At 35.6% G+C, this 21,491-nt stretch overlaps 1 protein-coding gene across 14 annotated transcripts in view; it reads right to left on the bottom strand.

Annotated features, from left to right (window-relative positions):
• Positions 1-21,491, bottom strand: part of LOC127851066 (adenosine deaminase-like) — a 36,908-nt gene that overhangs the window by 7,345 nt on the left and 8,072 nt on the right. For 5 of the 14 annotated variants that reach the window (XM_052384524.1, XM_052384523.1, XM_052384535.1 and 2 more), the window contains exons 2-7: positions 8,030-8,101; positions 7,222-7,314; positions 6,506-6,567; positions 5,105-5,233; positions 3,025-3,278; positions 574-704 (exon numbers count right to left, since the gene is read on the bottom strand). In XM_052384524.1, the coding sequence (XP_052240484.1) occupies positions 574-704; positions 3,025-3,278; positions 5,105-5,233; positions 6,506-6,567; positions 7,222-7,314; positions 8,030-8,101 (741 nt within the window). Of the gene's footprint in view, positions 1-573; positions 705-3,024; positions 3,279-5,104; positions 5,234-6,505; positions 6,568-7,221; positions 7,463-7,859; positions 7,985-8,029; positions 8,102-8,697; positions 8,771-10,517; positions 10,543-21,491 lie in introns of those variants that run through there. The other 9 variants (XM_052384527.1, XM_052384525.1, XM_052384528.1 and 6 more) reach the window with 6 other exon arrangements.

Below are 21,491 nucleotides of genomic sequence, written 5' to 3'. Positions count from 1 at the left end.
AAGTTAACACCGGTAATATGCTGTAATTAGATGGTGAACACAAATAAAATATACCGATAAAATAAAGTATAAATTAAGGTATAATCATTCAAAAGTGAAATAAGTTGGGGAGGGGATAATGTCCAGTGGATTTAACCCCGGGGGGGGGGGGGCGGGGAATAATGTACATACACCTTATTATCAGAAAATATTTACTTACTTATCGGGTATATTTTATTTATTTGAAAATATCTAACATCAAGGTAAATTTGATTGTTAAAAATAGGGATCTACACAGACAAGAAAGACCCCCTCCAACCCCTCCGGCTGTTATTGCATGTAGGGAAATTATGTGTTAATTTCTAGAAAATGTAAATTAATATGCCTGAAGTGCTCAAATGAAACTACCCCACTTGAAAGCTGTGGCTTACGTTAAATAAAAGATTTTGTATAACGTGCCTTTGCAGTGAAGTTGTTTAGAAATGTTAGGTGTAACACATAGCATGCAAAGGTTTCAAACTATTTTAAAATTCTACAATTGATTTAATCAGTATATATATTTGTGACAAAGTAGATATACGCAGGAGCCACTACCTTGAACACTTTCTTGATCGCACATTCCTCAGCCGGCGTGCCGGGCTCGAATTCCATGCCCGCCAGGTCAATACCGACCACACCCTGGTCCCGGAACTCATCGCAGAGGGCCAGAACTTCCGGTGCCCACTCTGGTTACCATAGCAATGCAACAGTGTTAGTCTATTATATTAATAGATCAATATGACGGGGCGGCCTATTTCTCAGTTCGGTGTTGAATTTCCCAATAATTTGAAAAGTCCCTTCCAAGGCGCACACCCAAGTTTCATATACATGTTTGTTAAAGGCCCATAAATACTAAAAAATCAACGAATATTTCTTACAATATTTCGAAAAATGAAGTTAAAACATAAAACATCAATGTTCCTTATAGCAATAGCCAAAATTTCAACGCTAGATGTGGTCTTGTGAGTTTTTTTCTCGTGAGAATTTCCGGCTACGATATCCGAACATGTACGAGCAAATGCGACATTCGTTATCCGAACATTTACGAGCCGAGCGAACGCGACATTCGATATCCTAACATTTACGAGCAAATGCGACATTCGTGCAGATGTGGACGCACGGCGTCGTTCTTATTACGTCGTTCTTCCGACGGTGTTATTATATTCATGTAACTTTAATTATTTGTGTACAATGTGTGGTATTTGTCGTGATTATGTGTCGCGTTGCACCGTTTGGCATTCGGTTCGTTCCCATAAATAGAGAAAAACGTGCTACAATAAATCCTCCCACTGATGATGCAGCGGAAGTATAACTTTGTTTATATTTTAATAAAGAATCAGAAGAGAACGATTGATAAATAATTGAGCCTCGCTCTGTGAAAAACAGGGCAATTTGCTTGGGCGCCAATTTCCGCATACATTAGGTTTTCGTTAAGAAGACGTCTTTTTAACGAAAATTCCGATGGATGCGAAAAGTGGCGTACCTGATTAGCTTGTGCGGATAGCAAATGCCATTCTGAGACGATAATTTACGCACATGCATTTAGCCCGGTATTTTACAGAGCGCGGTCTATACATTGGAGTACTTGATAATATATAAGTAGATAGTTGGTAGGCCAGACAGTAGATTACATACCGCGCAGTATAACTTATCAAATGCAATGTATTCCCTTGACCCTACTATATAGTGAACATAGTTAATACTTAAGGAGGATTTGGTAGCATGGTACTAAAGATCGCTCGGTTATACTTCATCAAGATTTGGTAACATGGTAAGATAGAATACAATGTCAAACTTTACCGAGATTTGGTAACATTGTAATAACGGCCAAAAGATCATACTTTAACGAGATTTGGTAACATTTTAATAACGGCCACAAGATCATACTTCAACGAGATTTGGTAACATTGTAATAACGGTCACACGATCATACTTTAACGATATTTGGTAATATGGAACACAATGTCATACTTCAACGAGATTTGCTAACATTGTAATATAGAACACAAGGTCATACTTTAACGAGATTTGGTAACATTGTAATATAGAACACAAGGTCATACTTTAACGAGATTTTGGTAACATTGTAATATAGAACACAAGGTCATACTGTAACGAGATTTGGTAACATTGTAATATAGAACACAAGGTCATACTTTAACGAGATTTGGTAACATTGTAATATAGAACACAAGGTCATACTTTAACGAGATTTGGTAACATTGTAATATAGAACACAAGGTCATACTTTAACGAGATTGGGTAACATTGTAATGTAGAACACAAGGTCATACTTTAACGAGATTTGGTAACATTTTAATAACGGCCACACGGTCATAATTTAACGAGATTTGCTAACATGGTACGTGTAAGTTACATTTTACGGCAAAAAAAATATCAAGTTGGTATCATCAATATTGCAAAAGTTATGACCAAGGTCAACGTTTTGGGACAGACACACACATACAATGACAGACGGACACACACATACAATGACAAACAGACAGACAGGACAAATCAATATACCCCCGATCATTCGATCCGGGGGCATAAAACTCTATTTGAGTCTCGTTCTGAGAAAACTGGAGCTGACGGCATGTGCATTAAAAGTCGTCCTAGATAAGACTGTGTGACATATCATGTAATACACGTTCCGCCTAGATTTGATTTCCCAATTTCGTTTAGAAAATATTTAATTTAAACGAAAAAAATCCATGTAAGCGGAAAGTATCGACCCATATTAGCCTACGTGGACTGCACATGCACATTTGGGAGGGCTCTTTAGCCACTTGCTCTAAGCCCGGTTTTCCAAGAACGAGGCTAAAATAAACAATGAGACCACGCTGTATACACATGCCTTTTAAACTCGATCATATTAACTCAGTATTATAATTGTAAAATCAATTTTTTTAAATGTGATATTTTTTTTTAAATCATAAATTGTGGAAGGCTAAAAGCCCGTTAAGCCCGGTTTTGTCAGAGCGAGGGGCATTCACACCAACGCACCTGGTTGGTGGGTCATGCAGCACAGTATAGACCGCACGGTCACACCAAAGTCCTTCATGCCGCGTTCCAGTGCCTCGTTAACCGCCAGAACAACGTCGCGAGGCGTCAAGTCGCCCTTCTCCGTTGCGTAGCCGTTGTCGACGGTGTTGGCGAACAAGTGGGGACTGTACCGTATTTCCATGTACCGGATGCTGTGTTTCGCAGCGTCCTCGCATCGCTCGTATGCGATGCGGGAAACCGCCTTCCGACAGCCGCTGAAATGATAGGCGTACTACAACACCACTGAAATTGTTTTGCTCATGCTGCTAAAATGTTGTTGTTTTGTTGTTGTTGCTAAGTTGTTGTTGTTTTGTTTTTGGTGTTCAGCTGTTGTTATTTTGTTGTTGCTGTTCTTTGCTTTTTTCGGGGGGGGGGGGGGGGAGGGGCGGGGGCTTAATTAAAAAAAGGTAAAACTAGGCCTTTAACTAATCATATATACAGAACTGTACAGAACTGAACAGTGTCAGGACCGGTCCGATTGGTGAAGTATCAGGACCGGGCCGTTTGTTGTAGTGTCGGGACCGGGCCGACAGTTAAGGTGTCGGGACCGGGCCCATTGTTTAAGTGTCGGGACCGGGTCGATTGTTGAATTGTCGGGACCGGGCCGATTGTTGAAGTTTCGGGACCGGGTCGATTGTTGAAGTGTCTGGACCGGGCCGATTGATGAAGTGTCTGGACCGGGCCAATTGTTGAAGTGTCGGGGCTGGGCCGATTGTCGTAGTGTCGTGACCAGGCCGATTGTTGAAGTGTCGGTACTGGTGTTGTTGTGAACCCGTCTAAACTGAACATTGTCAGGCCCGGGCCGATCCTATTGGTATCAGAGGTGTTCGGTATATCAAGGCTTTGAAAAATGCAATATTCTTTATTATGAACGGCCGGGTATGTCATCTTAATTCGTTTAAACAAGATGTGTCAGTTAACAGGTTTATTATTGTTACAATTTATTTTTTACTATATGCACGGTAAAATTATATTTTGTGCATTAGACAATGCTGAACATAAACATGATATGCTATTAAGTTACGATGCATAATGGGAACTTATGTTGCATTTTATAAAAATACATGAAAAGTTTGCAACAACTTACTGTTTATATTCTTTAAATTGATATTTTGATATCAACTAATTGCATTTTGGTAAAATATTGAAAACGAACATATATATTACATATAGTATGGACTGTCTTATCAGAATAAAAAACGACCTAGTGATCTGTTAAAACGAGGTATGCACTTACTCAGAAAGTGAATAATTTTCAGTAACATTTAATATCTGGAAATTGCAGCAATATTTCAACATTCGTTCTGACTTTCGTGTGTCTAAGCAAATTAAGTAGGAGGGCTGGGACACACTATGGGTCCTAACATTAATCAGCCCCAGTCCCGGAATGACGCAATTAACAATGAAATACACATGCGAGTTTATATCCTGCCTAATAGAACAAAGGTTAAACAATATAAAAACAGTCGCACATAGTAAATTTTACTACATGAAAAAATATATATACAGTCGATTTTTGTGTTTTCGTGAACCATGTCCTTATAAAATTTAAGTGAAACATTGGCCTACTTACGTGATTATCGGCATGAGGTAAGAAAACGACAGCAGCAGCTGCTCCGGACTGCTCGGTTCCACCAATATCACATCTCGGTTCAGTTCCTCCACCATATTAAAACATTGACCTACTTACGTGATTATCGGCATGAAGTAAGAAAACGACAGCAACAGCCGTTCCAGACTGCTCGGTTCCACCAATATCACATCTCGGTTCAGTTCCTCCACCAGAGTAAAACATTGACCTACTTACGTGATTATCGGCATGAAGTAAGAAAACGACAGCAGAAGCCGCTCCAGACTGCTCGGTTCCACCAATATCACATCTCGGTTCAGTTCCTCCACCGTAGTAAAACATTGACCTACTTACGTGATTATCGGCATGAAGTAAGAAAACGACAGCAGAAGCCGCTCCAGACTGCTCGGTTCCACCAATATCACATCTCGGTTCAGTTCCTCCACCGTAGTGAAACATTGACCTACTTACGTGATTATCGGCATGAAGTAAGAAAACGACAGCAACAGCCGCTCCAGACTGCTCGGTTCCACCAATATTACATCTCGGTTCAGTTCCTCCACCGTCTTATGAGGGAGCTTATCGGTCATTTCTCGTTCTCTTTAAAAGGAAATCAAAACACTGACAACACTCAAAGACAAAGACAAAAAAAGCATGAAGCGACGTCTCATCAGGGTCTGCGTTGTTTGCTTAAAGGAATTTCTGCAAGAAATATTCTCAATATAGAAAAACATATACTAGACATCCCTAATTTGGCAAATAAATTGATCCAATTTAGAAGGATGGGGGAGTCCACTTGGCATAAATTGGTTAAAATGCTTACAGCATTGAAGGACTGAAAGCGTGAAATGATCGTAAAAAATAATAATCCAAACTCCGACAATGCTGACAGACTGATAGCGAGAAACAAAAAAGTTTCAAAAAATCAAAACGCTGACAGAATGATCTTTTGTTGCGAAACAAAACTGAGAAAAACAGCTTTGGAGAGTATGTGCATGCCTATGTCTACAATGCCATTACAGGCATGCACTTCTCTGTTTAGAAGAATTCAATTTAAATGATGAACCGGTATGTCGGTATTAAAGCGGGTATATACGATCTTGTCAAATATTAATTAATTAATATAAAATGTGTAAAAACTTATTATACATATATTTCAATATAAACTAAAATAAAAGTTAAGAAGAACATGTGTCGAAAAATGCTAAATAAGCCAGATATTTAATTCTGAAATCCAAAAAGGCTGTACAGCCGAATTTCCCAGCATGTATATCATGAATGTACGATGTGAATCTAAATTTAGTTTAACGGTTCATTTGAAATTTCTGCAGCGATATCGATTCATACGACACACGAACACTTACTAAAAAGACGAATGCATCGGTTATTGTAGGAAAATATGTACGAATTATCTTCGTCACAATCGGCTCGGGGCGCTAATTTGTATTTGCTGCATTTTATGAAATTCGTCTTAAATGTATCATTTTTCTTGCATATTGTGTGTTATTATAACATATTTGTATCAATATATTACAATTCAACACATATAAAAATCGTATAATCTCGCTTTAAGGCTTGCTTGAATCTTTTCTCGCAAACATCAACCTAAATGATTTAAGCCTCGTTTTTGGAAAACTGGGCTTAATGCATATGCGTACAGAGTTGTGCCAGATTGAAGACGGCACCTTCCGCTTGTATGGTAGTTTTCGTTAAAATGATGTCTCTTCTTTGCAAAAATCCAGTTAAGGCGGAATGTCTCGTCTCTGATGAGCCTGCGCGAACTGCACATGCTTATATTCGACGACACCTTACGCGCATGCATTAAGCACAGTTTTGGTAAATCGAGGCCCATATCAAAATTCCAACCGTTACCTGGCGATCTCAAGAACTGTCTCTGGCCTCACTGCGCCGTCGAGATGCACATGTAGCTCTACCTAGAGGATTCAATGAAGCCTCGTTATGGAAAAATGGTGCTTAGTGCATCTGCATAAAGTGTAATACAAGACGAGGCTGTGTAGTCCGCACAGGCTTATCAGGGACGACACTTTCCGCCTTACTGGAATTTCGCTGAGAAGAAACTTCATTTAAACGAAAAATACGATCACCGCGGAAAGTGTCGTCCCTGATTATCCTGTTCGAACTGCACATGCTAATCTGGGATGCCACTTTACGCACATGCATTTAGCCCCATTTCCCCAGAACGACGCTCTATTTACGACAAAATGGGTGAATGACTAATGTACGGCGAGTTTCGATTCACAGTGTTTAAATGGACTGTTACGCTCTGGTTAGAAATAATATAGCCTATGATCCGTCATTAAAAAATACATTGTTATAAAGGGATGTCAGTCATAGCGAAGAACATTTAAAATGTTAATTAAATTAAGCAGAATATTAGTAGGATAAATAGTAATGACCTTATCTCTCTTAGTTCATTGTCTAATGTAGTCTATCTCATCACATTAAAGGGACAGAATCAACTTTTAATTCGCGTAACGAGTTATGAATATTCGGATTGTCTTCCTTTTCAGTATATCGTGCATCATCGCAACGAGGACAAAAGCAATGAAGAACAAATATATAAGTACCTTGTACGGAAAGCGACGGTTATATTCCGCAATCAGTTTCAGCTCTTCTTCGGGTTGCATAAACTCCATGGCGGTGCGTGTCTGGTATTTAAACTACGGGGAAAACAACAACTTATGCGAGTTTTAATAAAAATTTCTATTTTTAGACAACTTCTATTTTTAGAAAGTTTCTATTCCAGTCTTTGGACGCCCTTGAATGTTCACAAAAGCGATTAACGCACCCGGCGTAGTACGGCGTACACTATTATTGCAAACAATATTGAAATTGAAATCACACACGAACACACTTACGAATGCACTGACAAGACTTTTATTGTATTGAAATCTTTGGTTTCCACTAGATGTACTCTTAATATGATATTTCAACGTTCTGTGAATAATGCAACGAAATCCGGATACTTATGAAATTGGGACCCTCGCAATGAGCTACGTATGCTCATGGGAGGCGGAAAACTACAACGGGCGAGGCATGGTCAGGGGTGATAACCCCCAAAAAGGGTTAGGGTAAGGGTTAGGGTTAGGGGTCGGGTTAGGGTTGGGGTTGGGTTAAGGCTTACCCAAACCCTAACCCGACCCCTAACACTAACCCAAACCCTAACCCTAACCCTCTAACCCCCCCCCCTTGCGCAATACCATACCATGCCTCGCCCGTTGTAGTTTTCCGCTTCCCACGTATGCTCACTGCAACCTGCACTTCGGATTAAAAGCAACAGCTTCAGATGGAAATCGAAAGTGCGATCAACCAAATCTTCCGAAAATGTTGATAGTCAATTCAGTTTTAGATGACATCAAATATAGAATCACCCACAATGCTCTTCGAATGGTAAGTGTACGTACTGTCAAATTCGTACGAAACAGTCCGTGGAAATACTGCTTTCAACTGAAACATAGGCAGAAATACTGTTAAATCAGTGTTATTCATAACGCATTAATTTTCGTTTAATTCGTGGGCCCACAAATTTAACTGAAACATTTCGGGAAATGATCGACGAAAATTCCTCATTTATCCCAAATCAGAAATCAATGAATTAACGTGTTCACAAAATGTTATTTTTTGTATTTTCCATTTTTTAAATACCACGAAATCGTGCCGCACAAACATAAAATATTTTACTGGATTTATTTTATAGGGTGCGAAAATATCGATTAACCAAATGAACATTAACTCCAATAAATCAATGAAAGAAATACCGTCTTTAAAAATGTTTCTGACGCACTTAAGGATAACTCGTAAAACTTCTTTTTGATCGATGTTCTGTTAGTGTTAAACAACTAAATCATCTTAATTTTTTTTAAATAATTCTTATATACAATTTTAATAAAATTAACTTATTTTAAAACTTCTTAAACACTCTTAGATCAAATGAAGAAAACATGTAAAAGTAAAGTACTCGAAAAAAGTTTCCACTACTTATTTTATGCTGTCTGAATGCCGTCTGAAGACAGATTTCAATAACCCAGTTTATTATGAATTACCTTAAGAGCTCAAATAATTCCCAAATGTCGGTCGTTATTCGGTAGTGTTTCGAGCGTTACGCAACTTAGGCCAAAAAAATAGGTCCGTTTCCGGTCTCCTCGGGAAAAAAACAGGGTCGGTAGGTAGGGATTTTTTTTTGTCTTTCGGGTACTAGAATGGAAGACTACTATAGCTTATAAGAAGAAATACATGTATATATATATATATATATATATATATATATATATATATATATATATATATGCGTTGTTTGCTTGATATTACATATTATATTGATAAATATATGTATAATATTTGATTTGTTTGATTTTTTCCATATTTATTGCAGAATGTATTAATAAAATTTCATACGGTGTAAAAGGACACAGGTCAAAACGTTTAAAACAAGTACAAAAAAATTATTTTTTTCGGCACCCCAATAAAAAGTTTAGGGTCAGCGCCGATTCGGGAGACACGGTCGGGCGACCGGAAACCAACCTATTTTTTTTGGCCTTAGCCATTTAAGGTCACATTTTATCTTTAAAATGTATGGAGAGATTTTCATTTTACATAGAGACGGCGGTATTAGTGATCATTACTCTAAAAGATAACAGCGAAGATGAATATACTGTCTTGAAAATAGATTTAGCGGACTCTTCAAATAATATATTTGTGCCACGCTCTGTGAAAAATGGTTTTAATGCATGTGCGTAAAGTGTCGGCCAAGATTAGCCCGTGCAGTCCGCACAGGTTAATAAAGTACGACACTTTCCGCTTTTATGATATTTTTCGTTTAAAGAAAGTATTTTCTTAGAAAAAATCAAGTTACGGCGGAAAGTGTCGTCCCCCATTAGCCATTTTAACATTTTACCGGTGTAGCGTAAAAAGGTTAACATCTATTACACGGTTTTTAAATAATAAAGACACGTGTGTTTGTGTTACGACTTGGATTGAATACGGAAAATAAATTTATTGACAAAATGTTAATGTCACCGAAACACATATACATTCATACGTATTAGCGGTTCGTTTTTTATATTAGTATTGAGTATCGCTGAGTATATGCTTTGTCTGTTGTTGACTACTACTATATACAACTTAAGATATTACTAGGTTGCATTACATGCTTGTTTGTCTTTTTCGTTTCCGAATGCAAATCATTATTGTTCATTAAAGTGGCCCCAGGACACAACCCTCCACCAGAAACTCTATGGAGACGTGGATGACCTGAGACGGACCACATCATTTATCGATGAAACTGGCATTTTCGTGTAGAGCGAACACCAAGAAGAAAAAGATTATTGTTAAAAGTCATATTGTACGTGTACTCGTTTGCAATTTCGAAATAAAATGTGTTGGAAATTATATATATATATATATATATATATATATATATATATATATATATATATATATATATATATATATATATATATATATATATATATATATATAATTTATATAATATATATACAAGCTTAAAGTGTTCTCCTTACAAATACGTATGTTAACAAAAAGATCATAAACGTAAACTACTTAAACTCTTTAACGCTATAACATCCATATCCACATAGGCATTTTAACCCATTTATGCCAAGTGGACTATCCCATCATGCGGCGTCTCATCTGGGTCTACGCTGTTTGCTAAGGCATTTTTCTGAACGCTAGGCGTAAATGGGTTTATTGTTCATTAAAAGTTCTACTTGTGTTGCTTGGGTTAATATCGAACCATTGAGAAATAGAATATTAATTCAAATGTTAAAAAAGTTTTGAGTATCTCAGATTTAAATGAATGTACAATGTAACACTTGACATAAGGATAAAATACAATAATACTTACATACGTTAAAATGCTCAAGAAATGAATTCCAAATATCTTAAAAACTTTTTCAATAAGAATTTATAACTACGTGCGATAAAATTTACTTAATGAAAGCTCTTAAGCGGAACCAAGTTGTTTATTTTAAAATTAAAAGATCGTATCGTGAAATCCGCAGCGATGCTAAAATTACGCAATCCAAGAAATGACGCACCGGAAAGACATAGCCGTTCCTTTATTCAATGAAATTAGAAATTACGTGCAAATAATAGCGTTTACTTCAAAATAGGATATGATAACACGCAATACTCCCAATAGTATTGGATTAGAATGACGCTCCTTTAAAAATGGCTCACATGCGTTCAATATGTTGCGGCGAATAAAACTTAGGCTTAACGGATAGTTCAGCGTCAATTCTTCCTCAATTTATGTGTGTTTTTTTAATGAGCAAACCCAATTAAAGGGGCCTATTCACAGATTTTCGCATGTATTGAAGTTTGTCATTAAATGCTTTATTTTGATTAATGTAAACATTGGATCTAAAAAGCTAAAGTAAAAAAAAGAAAACAAAATATAAAAGGAAGATAAAAGTAACCCTCATTTTGGCTCGAACTGATCCCTGAACAAAATGTCTAACGCTAAGACCTCTCGGCCATCCGTGCTCATACAATGAGCGATGTATTTTATACTGTATACAAGCAATCCTCGTAGTGTCACAAAATAAAAAGACAACATCAGAACTCTTCAAATTATTCACTCGTTTTTCGTTGCAACGCTTCATAATTTTCTGGACTTTAAATCGTCAAAAGATGCATATAATGGATATTTTAGAGCATGGTTAATGTTCAATATTACAATTTCCTCACAAATATCATAACTTTAACGAATATTTGTGAATCTGAAACACTTTTTTTTTCAATTTTGTCAATGTACCAAAACGTGAAAAGGTCCTTTCAAGTATTTACACCATTTATTACAACTTGAGTTGTAACGTTACAGTACGTCTGCTGACGACATTACCACGATATTCATTTTCCACTTTTGATAGCCGGACGCGAACAATGTGCGGTTTCTTATGTGTGCACTCAAAACAAGTACATGATGCGGATTAAAATCAATCTGAAGCGGACACGCTCTGCTGTGTATTTATAATAAAATATTAACATATATATACTATATAATTAATTGTATAATTGTATTATGTACATCTCTTAAATCACGTCTTTCTTCGGTGACGTAAAGGTCAATATATACAGTCATGATTTCAGTGCATTATTCATTCATTTATTCATGCATGCATTCATTTATTTGTAAGGGCTGTTCCCCCTTTTCTGTGGGTCCGAATATAAGCCCCACTCCCAACCGCTATTTTGCCCATCCAAGTAAAAATTACAAACCATTAAAGGGATCTTTTCACGATTTGGTAAATTAAAAAAATAATATAAAAAAATGTTTCAGATTCGCAAATTTTCGGTTTAGTTATGATATTTGTGAGGAAACAGTATAACTGAACATTTGCCATGGTCTAATATAGCCATTATATGCATCTTTTGACGATTTAAAAACCTGAAAATTATAAAGCGTTGCAACGCGAAACGATTGAATAAGTTGGAGAGTTCTGTTGTTGTCGTTTAAATTTGTGAAACTACGGAGACTGCTTATATAACGTATAAAATACATATCTCATGTGTGCTTGGCAGGATAGCTCAGTTGGCTAATGCGTTTTTACTTCAGGATTCCGGGGGTCACTGGTTCGAGCACTGCTGCGGGCAATTTTTTTTCCCTTTTAATTTTTTTTTTTTTTTACTGGAGCTTTTAACATTTAATGTTTACTTATATCTATATAAAGCATTTAATGACAAACTTCAAAACATGCATAAATCTGTGAAAAGGCCCCTTTAAAGATAAATTCCAATATTTTTTTACATTTCTCAGTGTCCGGCTGAAACCAACGAAATAAACTTACCTGGAATATGAATATACTGCTATCTTGTTTTAACTTCACATTATCAAATGAAAATTATACATTCGTCTTGAATTCTTATTAAGCATGAATTTTAAATTGCCCTGGTGTGTGTTTTATGTAAATGTGACTCTCTAACAAAATGAAAGCTTCGTTCAATGGTTATTATGGCTTGATTGGTCATTGTCGGCTCGGGTACTACTTACATGTACCACGGGTACACTTAAGTATACTTACATGTACCCCGGGTACGGTAAATATACTAAGACGTACCCGGGAATTTTAATGCTAAATCGGTCGTTGTCGACTATATTTTTTTAATTAATTATGTTCATATGAATGCCAATTTTCTGTTAAATTGCCACTTTATTATCGAGACTCTTACTCAAAAATATGTTTATGCAGATATTTTTAATTGAAGTTTGATTTGTAATTACGGTAATCGATAGCGCGTTTTACCACATCGGATTTTGGGCGGGAATGAAACTGGGGTACAGTGTAATATCGACCGGGTACGTTTTAGTATATTTACCGTACGCGGGGTACATGTAAGTATACTTACATGGACCCGGGGTACATGTAAGTAGTTCCCGTGCCGACAATGACCAATCGAGCGTTATTATGCATACAATTATGAATACATACACTATTTTTCCCCATTTGGTCTTCGTCGCAATAAATGTTTTCCCAAAGTGGTAAATTGTACGACACTAAATTCCTGAACTTTCTATAGGGCGTTTTTTTTCTTCAAATATGTAGCAAAAACTCCTAGTACATTAAATGAATTCATACACATGCTAATCAGAGACGACACTTTCCGCTTTTATTGAATGTTTCGTTTTAAGGAAGTCTCTTCTAAACGAATATCCATTATATTAGGAAAGCGCCGTCCCTGATAAGCATGTGCGGACTGCACAGGCTGATCTGGGACGATATTATACGCACATGCATTAAGCCCCGTTTTCCTAGAACGAGGCTCGATATAATGAGCTGTATACGTGTAGTTGAAAGTGAAAAAAACAGATAGCGCTTTTGCTCGCACATGTGGGTGTATGTAACCTTATTCTGTACATATCCGCCAATAAGTACTAAATCTGTGTAAAGATGCGTGTGATAATATACGACAAGTAATACACTTCCCCGAGTTCATGCACATCGCGCAATTGGCACACGCAATATGGACGGTACGTTGGGGGTATTTAGGTCACAATATACTAAATAGTTTCCCTATATAATTCAATGTAAAAGCGACAACTTTGAGCGAAAATAAATGCAACATTTTGTACATAGAGACCCCCATAAACATACCTTTTCTGAAAGGCCATTCTAAGTGGAATCGATTTATACAATAAAAAAGATATGTCATTTTCAAACCAAAAAGAACTTGACGCTTATCAAAATCGACTGATTTTGCAACTCTTTTTTCGACCGTTTCTTAGTGGAATGTAACCTTTTCAGTGCAAGGTTTACTAAAGTCTCCAAATTTATCACATTTCAGGGATTCGGTCGTGAACACCTATTTATGCCCTACTATTATCTTTGAAAGATAAAACCCGAACAATAGTTTAAAGGGGCCTTTTCACAGATTTTGGCATTTTTTTAACTTATTCATTAAATGCTTTATATTGATAAATGTAAACATTGGATCGTAAAAGCTCCAGTAAAAAATCAAGAAAAAAATTTAAAAAAGGAAAAGAACATTACCCGGACCAGGTTTCGAACCAGTGACCCCTGGAGTCCTGCCAGAGTCCTGAAGTAAAAACGCTTTAGCCTACTGAGCTATTCCGCCGAGTACACATTATTGACGTATTTTATACCATATATAAGCAATCTTCGTAGTTTCACAAAATTTAACGACAAAAACAGAACTCTCCAAATTATTCAATCGTTTCGCGTTGCAACGCTTTATAATTTTTAGGTTTTAAAATCGTCAAAAGATGTATATAATGGCTATATTAGAGCATGGTTAATGTTCAGTATTACTGTTTCCTCACAAATATCATAACTAAAACGAAAACTTACGAATCTGAAACAACTTTTTTCAATTTTGTCAATTTACCAAAGCGTGAAAAGATCCCTTTAAGATGTAAAACATGCCTTCGAGTCAACAATGATATTTTTTTAGAGAGTACAGCCTTGCATGAAACAAGTATTTAGTATATTGTAACCTTAACACATTTACTGTGCACTCATTATTATTCGTGGTTCTTTAATTAACTCCAAATTAATCACGCATCACACATTCGTAAATAAACACAAAACTCATAGCAGTGCAGTTCACTACAAAAAAAAAAAATAACAGAGGAGATACTACTGTACAATTATTAACATTTTGGAGACATTTTTATAACATAGGAGTAACTACTGTAAAATTATTCAAATTTGTGGGACATTTATTTTGGGTTATTTATTGTGGGACATTTATTTTGGGTTATTTATTGTGAACATTTATCGTGGGACATTTATTTTGGGTTATTTATTGTGGGACATTTATTGTGGGACATTTATTGCGGAACAATAATTTTCGTTAATTTCTTGGGTTGTTCGATCCACGATTTTAGCAAAAACACTTCGGAAAATGACTGACGCAGATTCCACATTTATTTTTCAAGATCAGAAATCCACACAAAGTCGTTTATAAAAAAAAAACACGAAATTGCATGGCGATGAATGTAAAGGATTTTACAGCATCTTGTTAGCTTCTTTTACTTGAAGGAAATTCTTTCCTATCCCCGTTTTTCTTTCGGTATAAAAATTCACAGTTGTCTGCGTACAAAGCATAGAATTGGCCTTCACATTAACCCATTGCATGCTGGGAAATTTGTAGTCTGCTTAAATGTCGTCTGCTGAATTTCTAAAATTAGCATTTTCTTAGATTTTTTTTTCAAAAATTACTATCAGAATAGAAAACAGTTTGGATCCTGATGAGACGCCACGTTCTGTGGCATCTCATCTGGATCCGAACTGTTTGCAAAGGCCTTTAAAAGTAGGTTCCCGCACTGAAATTGTTGACCCATTTATGCATAGCGTCTAGAAAAAAGGCATTGGCAGACAGCGCATCGTGCGGCGTCTTATCAGGGTCTGCGCTGTTTGTTTAAAGGAATTTTTGTAAGAAATATTCTATAGAAATAAAATTAATAAATATACTAGACATCCCTAATTTTGGAAATAAATTGACCCGATTGAGAAGGATGGGAGAGTCCAATAGGCATTAATGGGTTAACAACAAACATAGCGTAAAAATGTAAAATTTCCAAATATCGTTAACATTAACATGAAAAGTATTAAATAGTTTACTATTCTTCTTTTCAAAGTAATATCGATAATAAGCGCATACATTGCAAATGGAAAAAACTCAAACTATGCGAATAATCCCCTCGATGAAAGTATTTCTACACAATAATTACACGATTCTATTCATAAACACAACTGGCCGTATAAATTATAGTATTGCTACATCATTATTACACAATTCTATTCATAAACACAACTGACTGCACTGTGAAACGCATTGCGGTTACGCTAAAATTAGGAGGCAAACACAAAATCTGCACGCGAACATGTAGCGTTAAGTATGGTGTAACATTATGACGTATTTCTCATTTTGTTATATCAAAACATCATACATGCGTAATATAACGCACTGTTGAAGTTACAAGTATTTTATTTTTAAGGACTTAAAGTTACGCAAGCGACCTAACGACTTTCCCGCTACAATTGTGAGAATTTATGAAACTTTGCTATATACTGCTTTCAAGTAGTACGTTGTGTTTGAATGTTATATACATACAGTCCGACAATCATTTAAATATGATAGAAAACAACATAATATTTTCGCATATACACACACAGAATACAACGCGATGCTGAAGTTTTAGGTATACATATTACATTGTTTTTTGTTCATATTTGGGGCCTGAAAAAACAACAAACTGTATTCTTTACCTACAGTCAAACAATCATTCAGATATGAAAGAGAAGAACAGCATATTTTTGCAGTAAACAATTTCAAATTACAACTTTGTTTAAAGACCGTTCGCATGCGTTATGAGTCTTTTTTTTAAATTATGGCCGATCGTGAACTACTTTCTTCTATGTACTAAGTTGCACTTACATTTGACATCCTTGCCCTGTTCAGAATTTCTTGTAAGACTTGCTTTTGCTAAGTTAAAGAATTACCGGTATACGTGCAAAATACGTACTGTCTCGTTTTTCAATCGGACAGTGGACCGTGTTTTTGCAATAAAGTGCGGGTATAGAAACACACAAAAAATGTTTCTACGGAAACGTGATAGAAAATTGTGTATGCATTACAGTAAAAGTATAGTTGTTTTTTTTAAGCAAAAATATATATTTTTAACATTTGTATGCATTTTTGTGGATATTCAGATATTAAGATAATATATCACGAATGCTCGCAATCATTATTGGAGTAGGCGATTTTTCCTTTATTATAAAGTACCCATTAAAGATACTTCCCCAACTCTGAACGATTCCCAAAAGGAAGGAACGTTCCAAACGTTCATTTCCTGAAAGTGAACGAATAAAATGAGCACTGCAGCTGAAAATGTCAAGCCAAAATGCAGGAAAATAAAATTTTTAATAGGTTTATGCAATTTTAACCAATTAATTTAAAAGAACCATCATCTCAAAACTGAAGATTTTACGACGCGAATTTGCCCATTATCAGGGTTTTTTGCGTTAATTTTTCCCAATCGGTATAGTATTGGTACTTAACCTCAATTGGGCGAAAAAACACTTGGCGTATATTCAGTATTTTTTCGATATTGGATATGGTGCCCGGACCCTTGGTAAAATTCGCGTCGATTTAACTAAAATTGGGACATTGGTGTTTTTGTTATTTGCTTAAACATTCTTAAAAATTTAGCAATTATTATTTTTTGCTAAGTTTCCATTTATAGAGCTAGATTTGAAAATCAACTACATGTTTCCTTTGGATTTTTATGTGCACAATTTCAATTTGAAATGTTACGCAGTAACTTAGGAAAAATATTTTCTTTTTAGGATTGGGAATGGGGTCAAATTTTGGCAACTAATTTGATTAAACAAGAGATGTGTGTGTCAGAAACACAATTCCCCCTTCTGCGCCGCTTTGAAGCCATATATTTGACTTTTGACCTTCAGGGATGACCTTGACCTTTCACCACTCAAAATGTGCAGCTCCATGAGATACACATGCATGCCAAATATCAAGTTGCTATCTTTAATATTACAAAAGTTATGACCAATGTTACAGTTTTCGAACGGACGTACAGACAGACGGACGGACTCATGGACAGTTCAAAAACTATATGCCAACCTTCGCGGGTATAAAAACCCACTAATACTGGAATAATAGTATAGTTATCCCATTTTGGGATTTTTGTCTCCGGAACAGACTTTCTGTATTGCTGCATTGAAAGCTGCTTAAGAACGGATCACGTAGTTGCCAAAATAATGCCGTATAATGTTGTTAACCCATTTATGCCTAGCGTCTAGAAAAAAGGCCTTGGCAAACAGCGTAGACCCAGATGAGACGCCGCATGATGCGGCGTCTCATCAGGGTCTGCGCTATTTGCTTAAAGGAATTTCTGTAAGAAATATTCTAAATATAGAAATAATTATATACTAGACATCCCTAATTTTGGAAATAAATTTATCCAATTTAGAAGGATGGGAGAGTCCACTAGGCATAAATGGGTTAATGGAGCCTTATCATGTTTTGGTAAATTGACAAAATTGAAAAAAAAGTTTCATATTCGAAAATTTTCGTTTTAGTTATGATATTTGTGAGAAAAGGTTACACGCTGGGTATGCAGATACTTTGATAACAGATGGCACTTCGATACCAGATAACAACAAGAGCCACGCGCGAGAGGTAAGTTCATCAGTTTTTTTAAGTTTTATCATACAGATTAGTTTTTAGACAAGGCGCATAGTCGAGTTTATAAATGGTGTATCCTTTTTATATTGGAAAGAAAAAAAATCACGGAAGAATGGTAGAATTTTCTCCCAAAAATAGAAAATTCAGTCGGAAAACAAGATGAACTGTATGAAAAGTAAACATTTCAACAAAATAAAACTACTTAGAAATATTTCAAGAAAGTGTTTGATATTCCAGCATGTAGGGTAATACCTGTGCTTCAAATACTGAAATTTTGATAGTATTCAATGAAATATTATCGAAGATAGAGCATGTTTTAATACGTGGTATTCATGAAGTTGCGGGCACTTTGATTCCCGATATAGGGCACTTCGGATAACAGAGACTTTCAACAAATTGGGCACTCTAATAACCGAGTTTTATCTTCTACATGAAATGCATTCATGTATATTATGGCTATTCTTACTAAACATATTGAAGTAAGAATCAATTTGAATTGTCAAGCGCGACACATTGGGAATCTATGCATAACGTAATTACATACACATGTGAAATATAACCAATGGCGTTGTTTGCTTTCAAAAATCTTATTACTATTAATTTATATATTTAATGTTGTAAGTGCAAATTCTTAATAAGATTCAAATGCTTATTTCTGCTTATATAATTATGTCACGTATATCCAAGTTCGTATGCAAAATGTTTTGTGTTTATGTTAATAACAACGACGGGTATACACAACTTTGACACCACTATCGTGTGATAAAATCGACCGCCTGTACCATTATTGCTATTTTTTATTTCATGGCATTGAGCTAAAAAGTTCTAATAGAATTTCGAACATGCAGCGTTACAGAAATTTAGCTCTTAGCAGTTTTAGCGGAGTGATGTTTCATGACACGCTATCTAGTATATAAGTAAATTCCTTAGTACCTTTATTAGGACATAATTATACATGCTTTAGATCAGCCGTTTCGCTACAAAGAATGTAATTTAAAATTACATAGAACATGAGGTTAAACAATTTTAAATTAACATCTTCGATATGTCTGATGAGTTACATTTTAAATGTAATTTAAAATTGTTAAAGCGTGTGTACTATGCGAAGATCCAGCTGTTGGGTGACTCGAAAACTGGAAAATTATGGTCATAAAGACTGTATTCATTAGGCATATCGAATTAGTTTCACGTGTGTCTATCACATTTATACGAAATCGTTATCATATTCCATAGGGATAAGAACATGTTTCGGTAACTCGTTTTTAATTTACGTCAGTACATACATTTTTATTTATTGCCTGCTTACTATAACAGTATTCCACAGCGAATTCTGCATTTCTGATTCACTAAATAGAGTGTGTTGTATCTGGAAAAAAGTGTCGAGTAATCTGGAATCGAAGTGCCATTGTCTTTGAGATGATCGGTAAAACAAGTGTCCATGAAAATTTGGCATCCGACTCTTAAAACATTTGAATTTTCTCAAATACGTTAGTTAACTAAAATTTAAAATGTTGTAACATGAATGGACATATTGATCTTTTATTTCGATAAGTCGGCACGTTCTTTCTTTATTTCCAAGTATTTTTATTTTGTTGAAATACGTACTGATCATTGAATTGATAATGATTATCGATAGAATTATATATTTTTTATAATAATCCACTGTTTTTCCACGATTTTTTTACTCCGCAATACGAATAACACCATTAATCGACCAAACAATGTTACGGGTCTGAAAACCAAATGAACAGACCATAAATGCAAAAAAGCTGAAAATTCACATCTCGCGTGTCGCTTTTGTTGTTATCTGGAATCGAAGTGTCATCTGTTATCAAAGTATCCACATACCCGGCGTGAGTAATACTTAACATTTCAAATGCTCTAAAATATCCATTTTATGCATCTGTTGACTTAACAACCTGAAAATTAGCAAACGTTGCAACGCGAAACGATTGAATAATTTGGAGAGTTCTGTTGATGTCGTTGTATCTTGCGACACTACGAGGATTGCTTATACGAAGTATCAAACACCTCACTCATTGTATGAGCACGGATGGCCGATTGGTATAAGCGTAGACTTTTACTCCAATGGCCATTGGTTCGAGCCCAGATGAGGGTCCTTTTTGTTTCTTTAATTTGATACTTGTTTTTTTTACTGGAGCTTTTTAGATCCCATGTTAACATGTATCAATACCAAGCATGTAAAGCATTTAATTACAAACATCAATATATACCAAAAGCTGTGAAAAGGCCCCTTTAACTGTTTCGTATCATGTATTGGGGTGTGATCGCAGTTTAGCTTGTATATGCAATTCTTGTGTAATATCGTATGGCCGATCTCTTGAAAATTTCACCAGTAATGATATATAAATGAAAAAAAACAATTTCTTGCTTTATGAAAGATTTCAACCGGCACCAATGTGCTATTTTTAAAATTTGATATCGTTTCACGAATTGAGAGGCGTTGCTACAATTGCGCCCTACAACAAAAGACGCACCTGTAGCCGCGTTTTATTCAATAGAATCACGCGCCAATAACGCAGACTTCTTCTAAATGCGTTATTTTCACATGCAATTGTATTGGATACAAAAGGACTTTCCTCTTAAAATTACTCACAAGTTCACATTGTTGCGGTGAATTGTTCATAAGTTTATATAGAATTCTGCTATATTTCTTCCTGAATGTTAATTTGGAAGAGCAAACTCAATGCAGTATTTACTGTATTCATAACGACTCGAGTAGTAATTTTGTCATTTCGTTTGCAGATTATTCTCCACTCCGAAAGCCGGAAGAGATCTGAGTGATAGCCTAAGTGTGTACTCGAATACGTACAGGACGTGAGTTAAAGTCAATTTTAAAGTGCATACGTCTGAATAGAAGCTCCATTCCCAATCGCTATTTTGCTTATTTTCCCATCAAGTCAAAATTTCCAAAAAGGTGGTTAAATACATGGATGAAACGTGTGTTTTGTACACAATATTAAACAAATAAACTATCTACACATTATAGGATAAAACATTCGTGATCGCTATGTTTTATGTATGTCACTGCAAATGCTATAATTGTGATTTCATAGCGAAATAAATGCTTTCATAAATGGTTACTATACATGAATTTATTAATAAACAGTTCTTTTCACACACTATT

The sequence above is a fragment of the Dreissena polymorpha genome, chromosome 11 (assembly GCF_020536995.1).
Source record: "Dreissena polymorpha isolate Duluth1 chromosome 11, UMN_Dpol_1.0, whole genome shotgun sequence".
Taxonomy (NCBI): domain Eukaryota; kingdom Metazoa; phylum Mollusca; class Bivalvia; order Myida; family Dreissenidae; genus Dreissena; species Dreissena polymorpha.
This window is presented reverse-complemented; position numbering and strand designations above follow the sequence as displayed.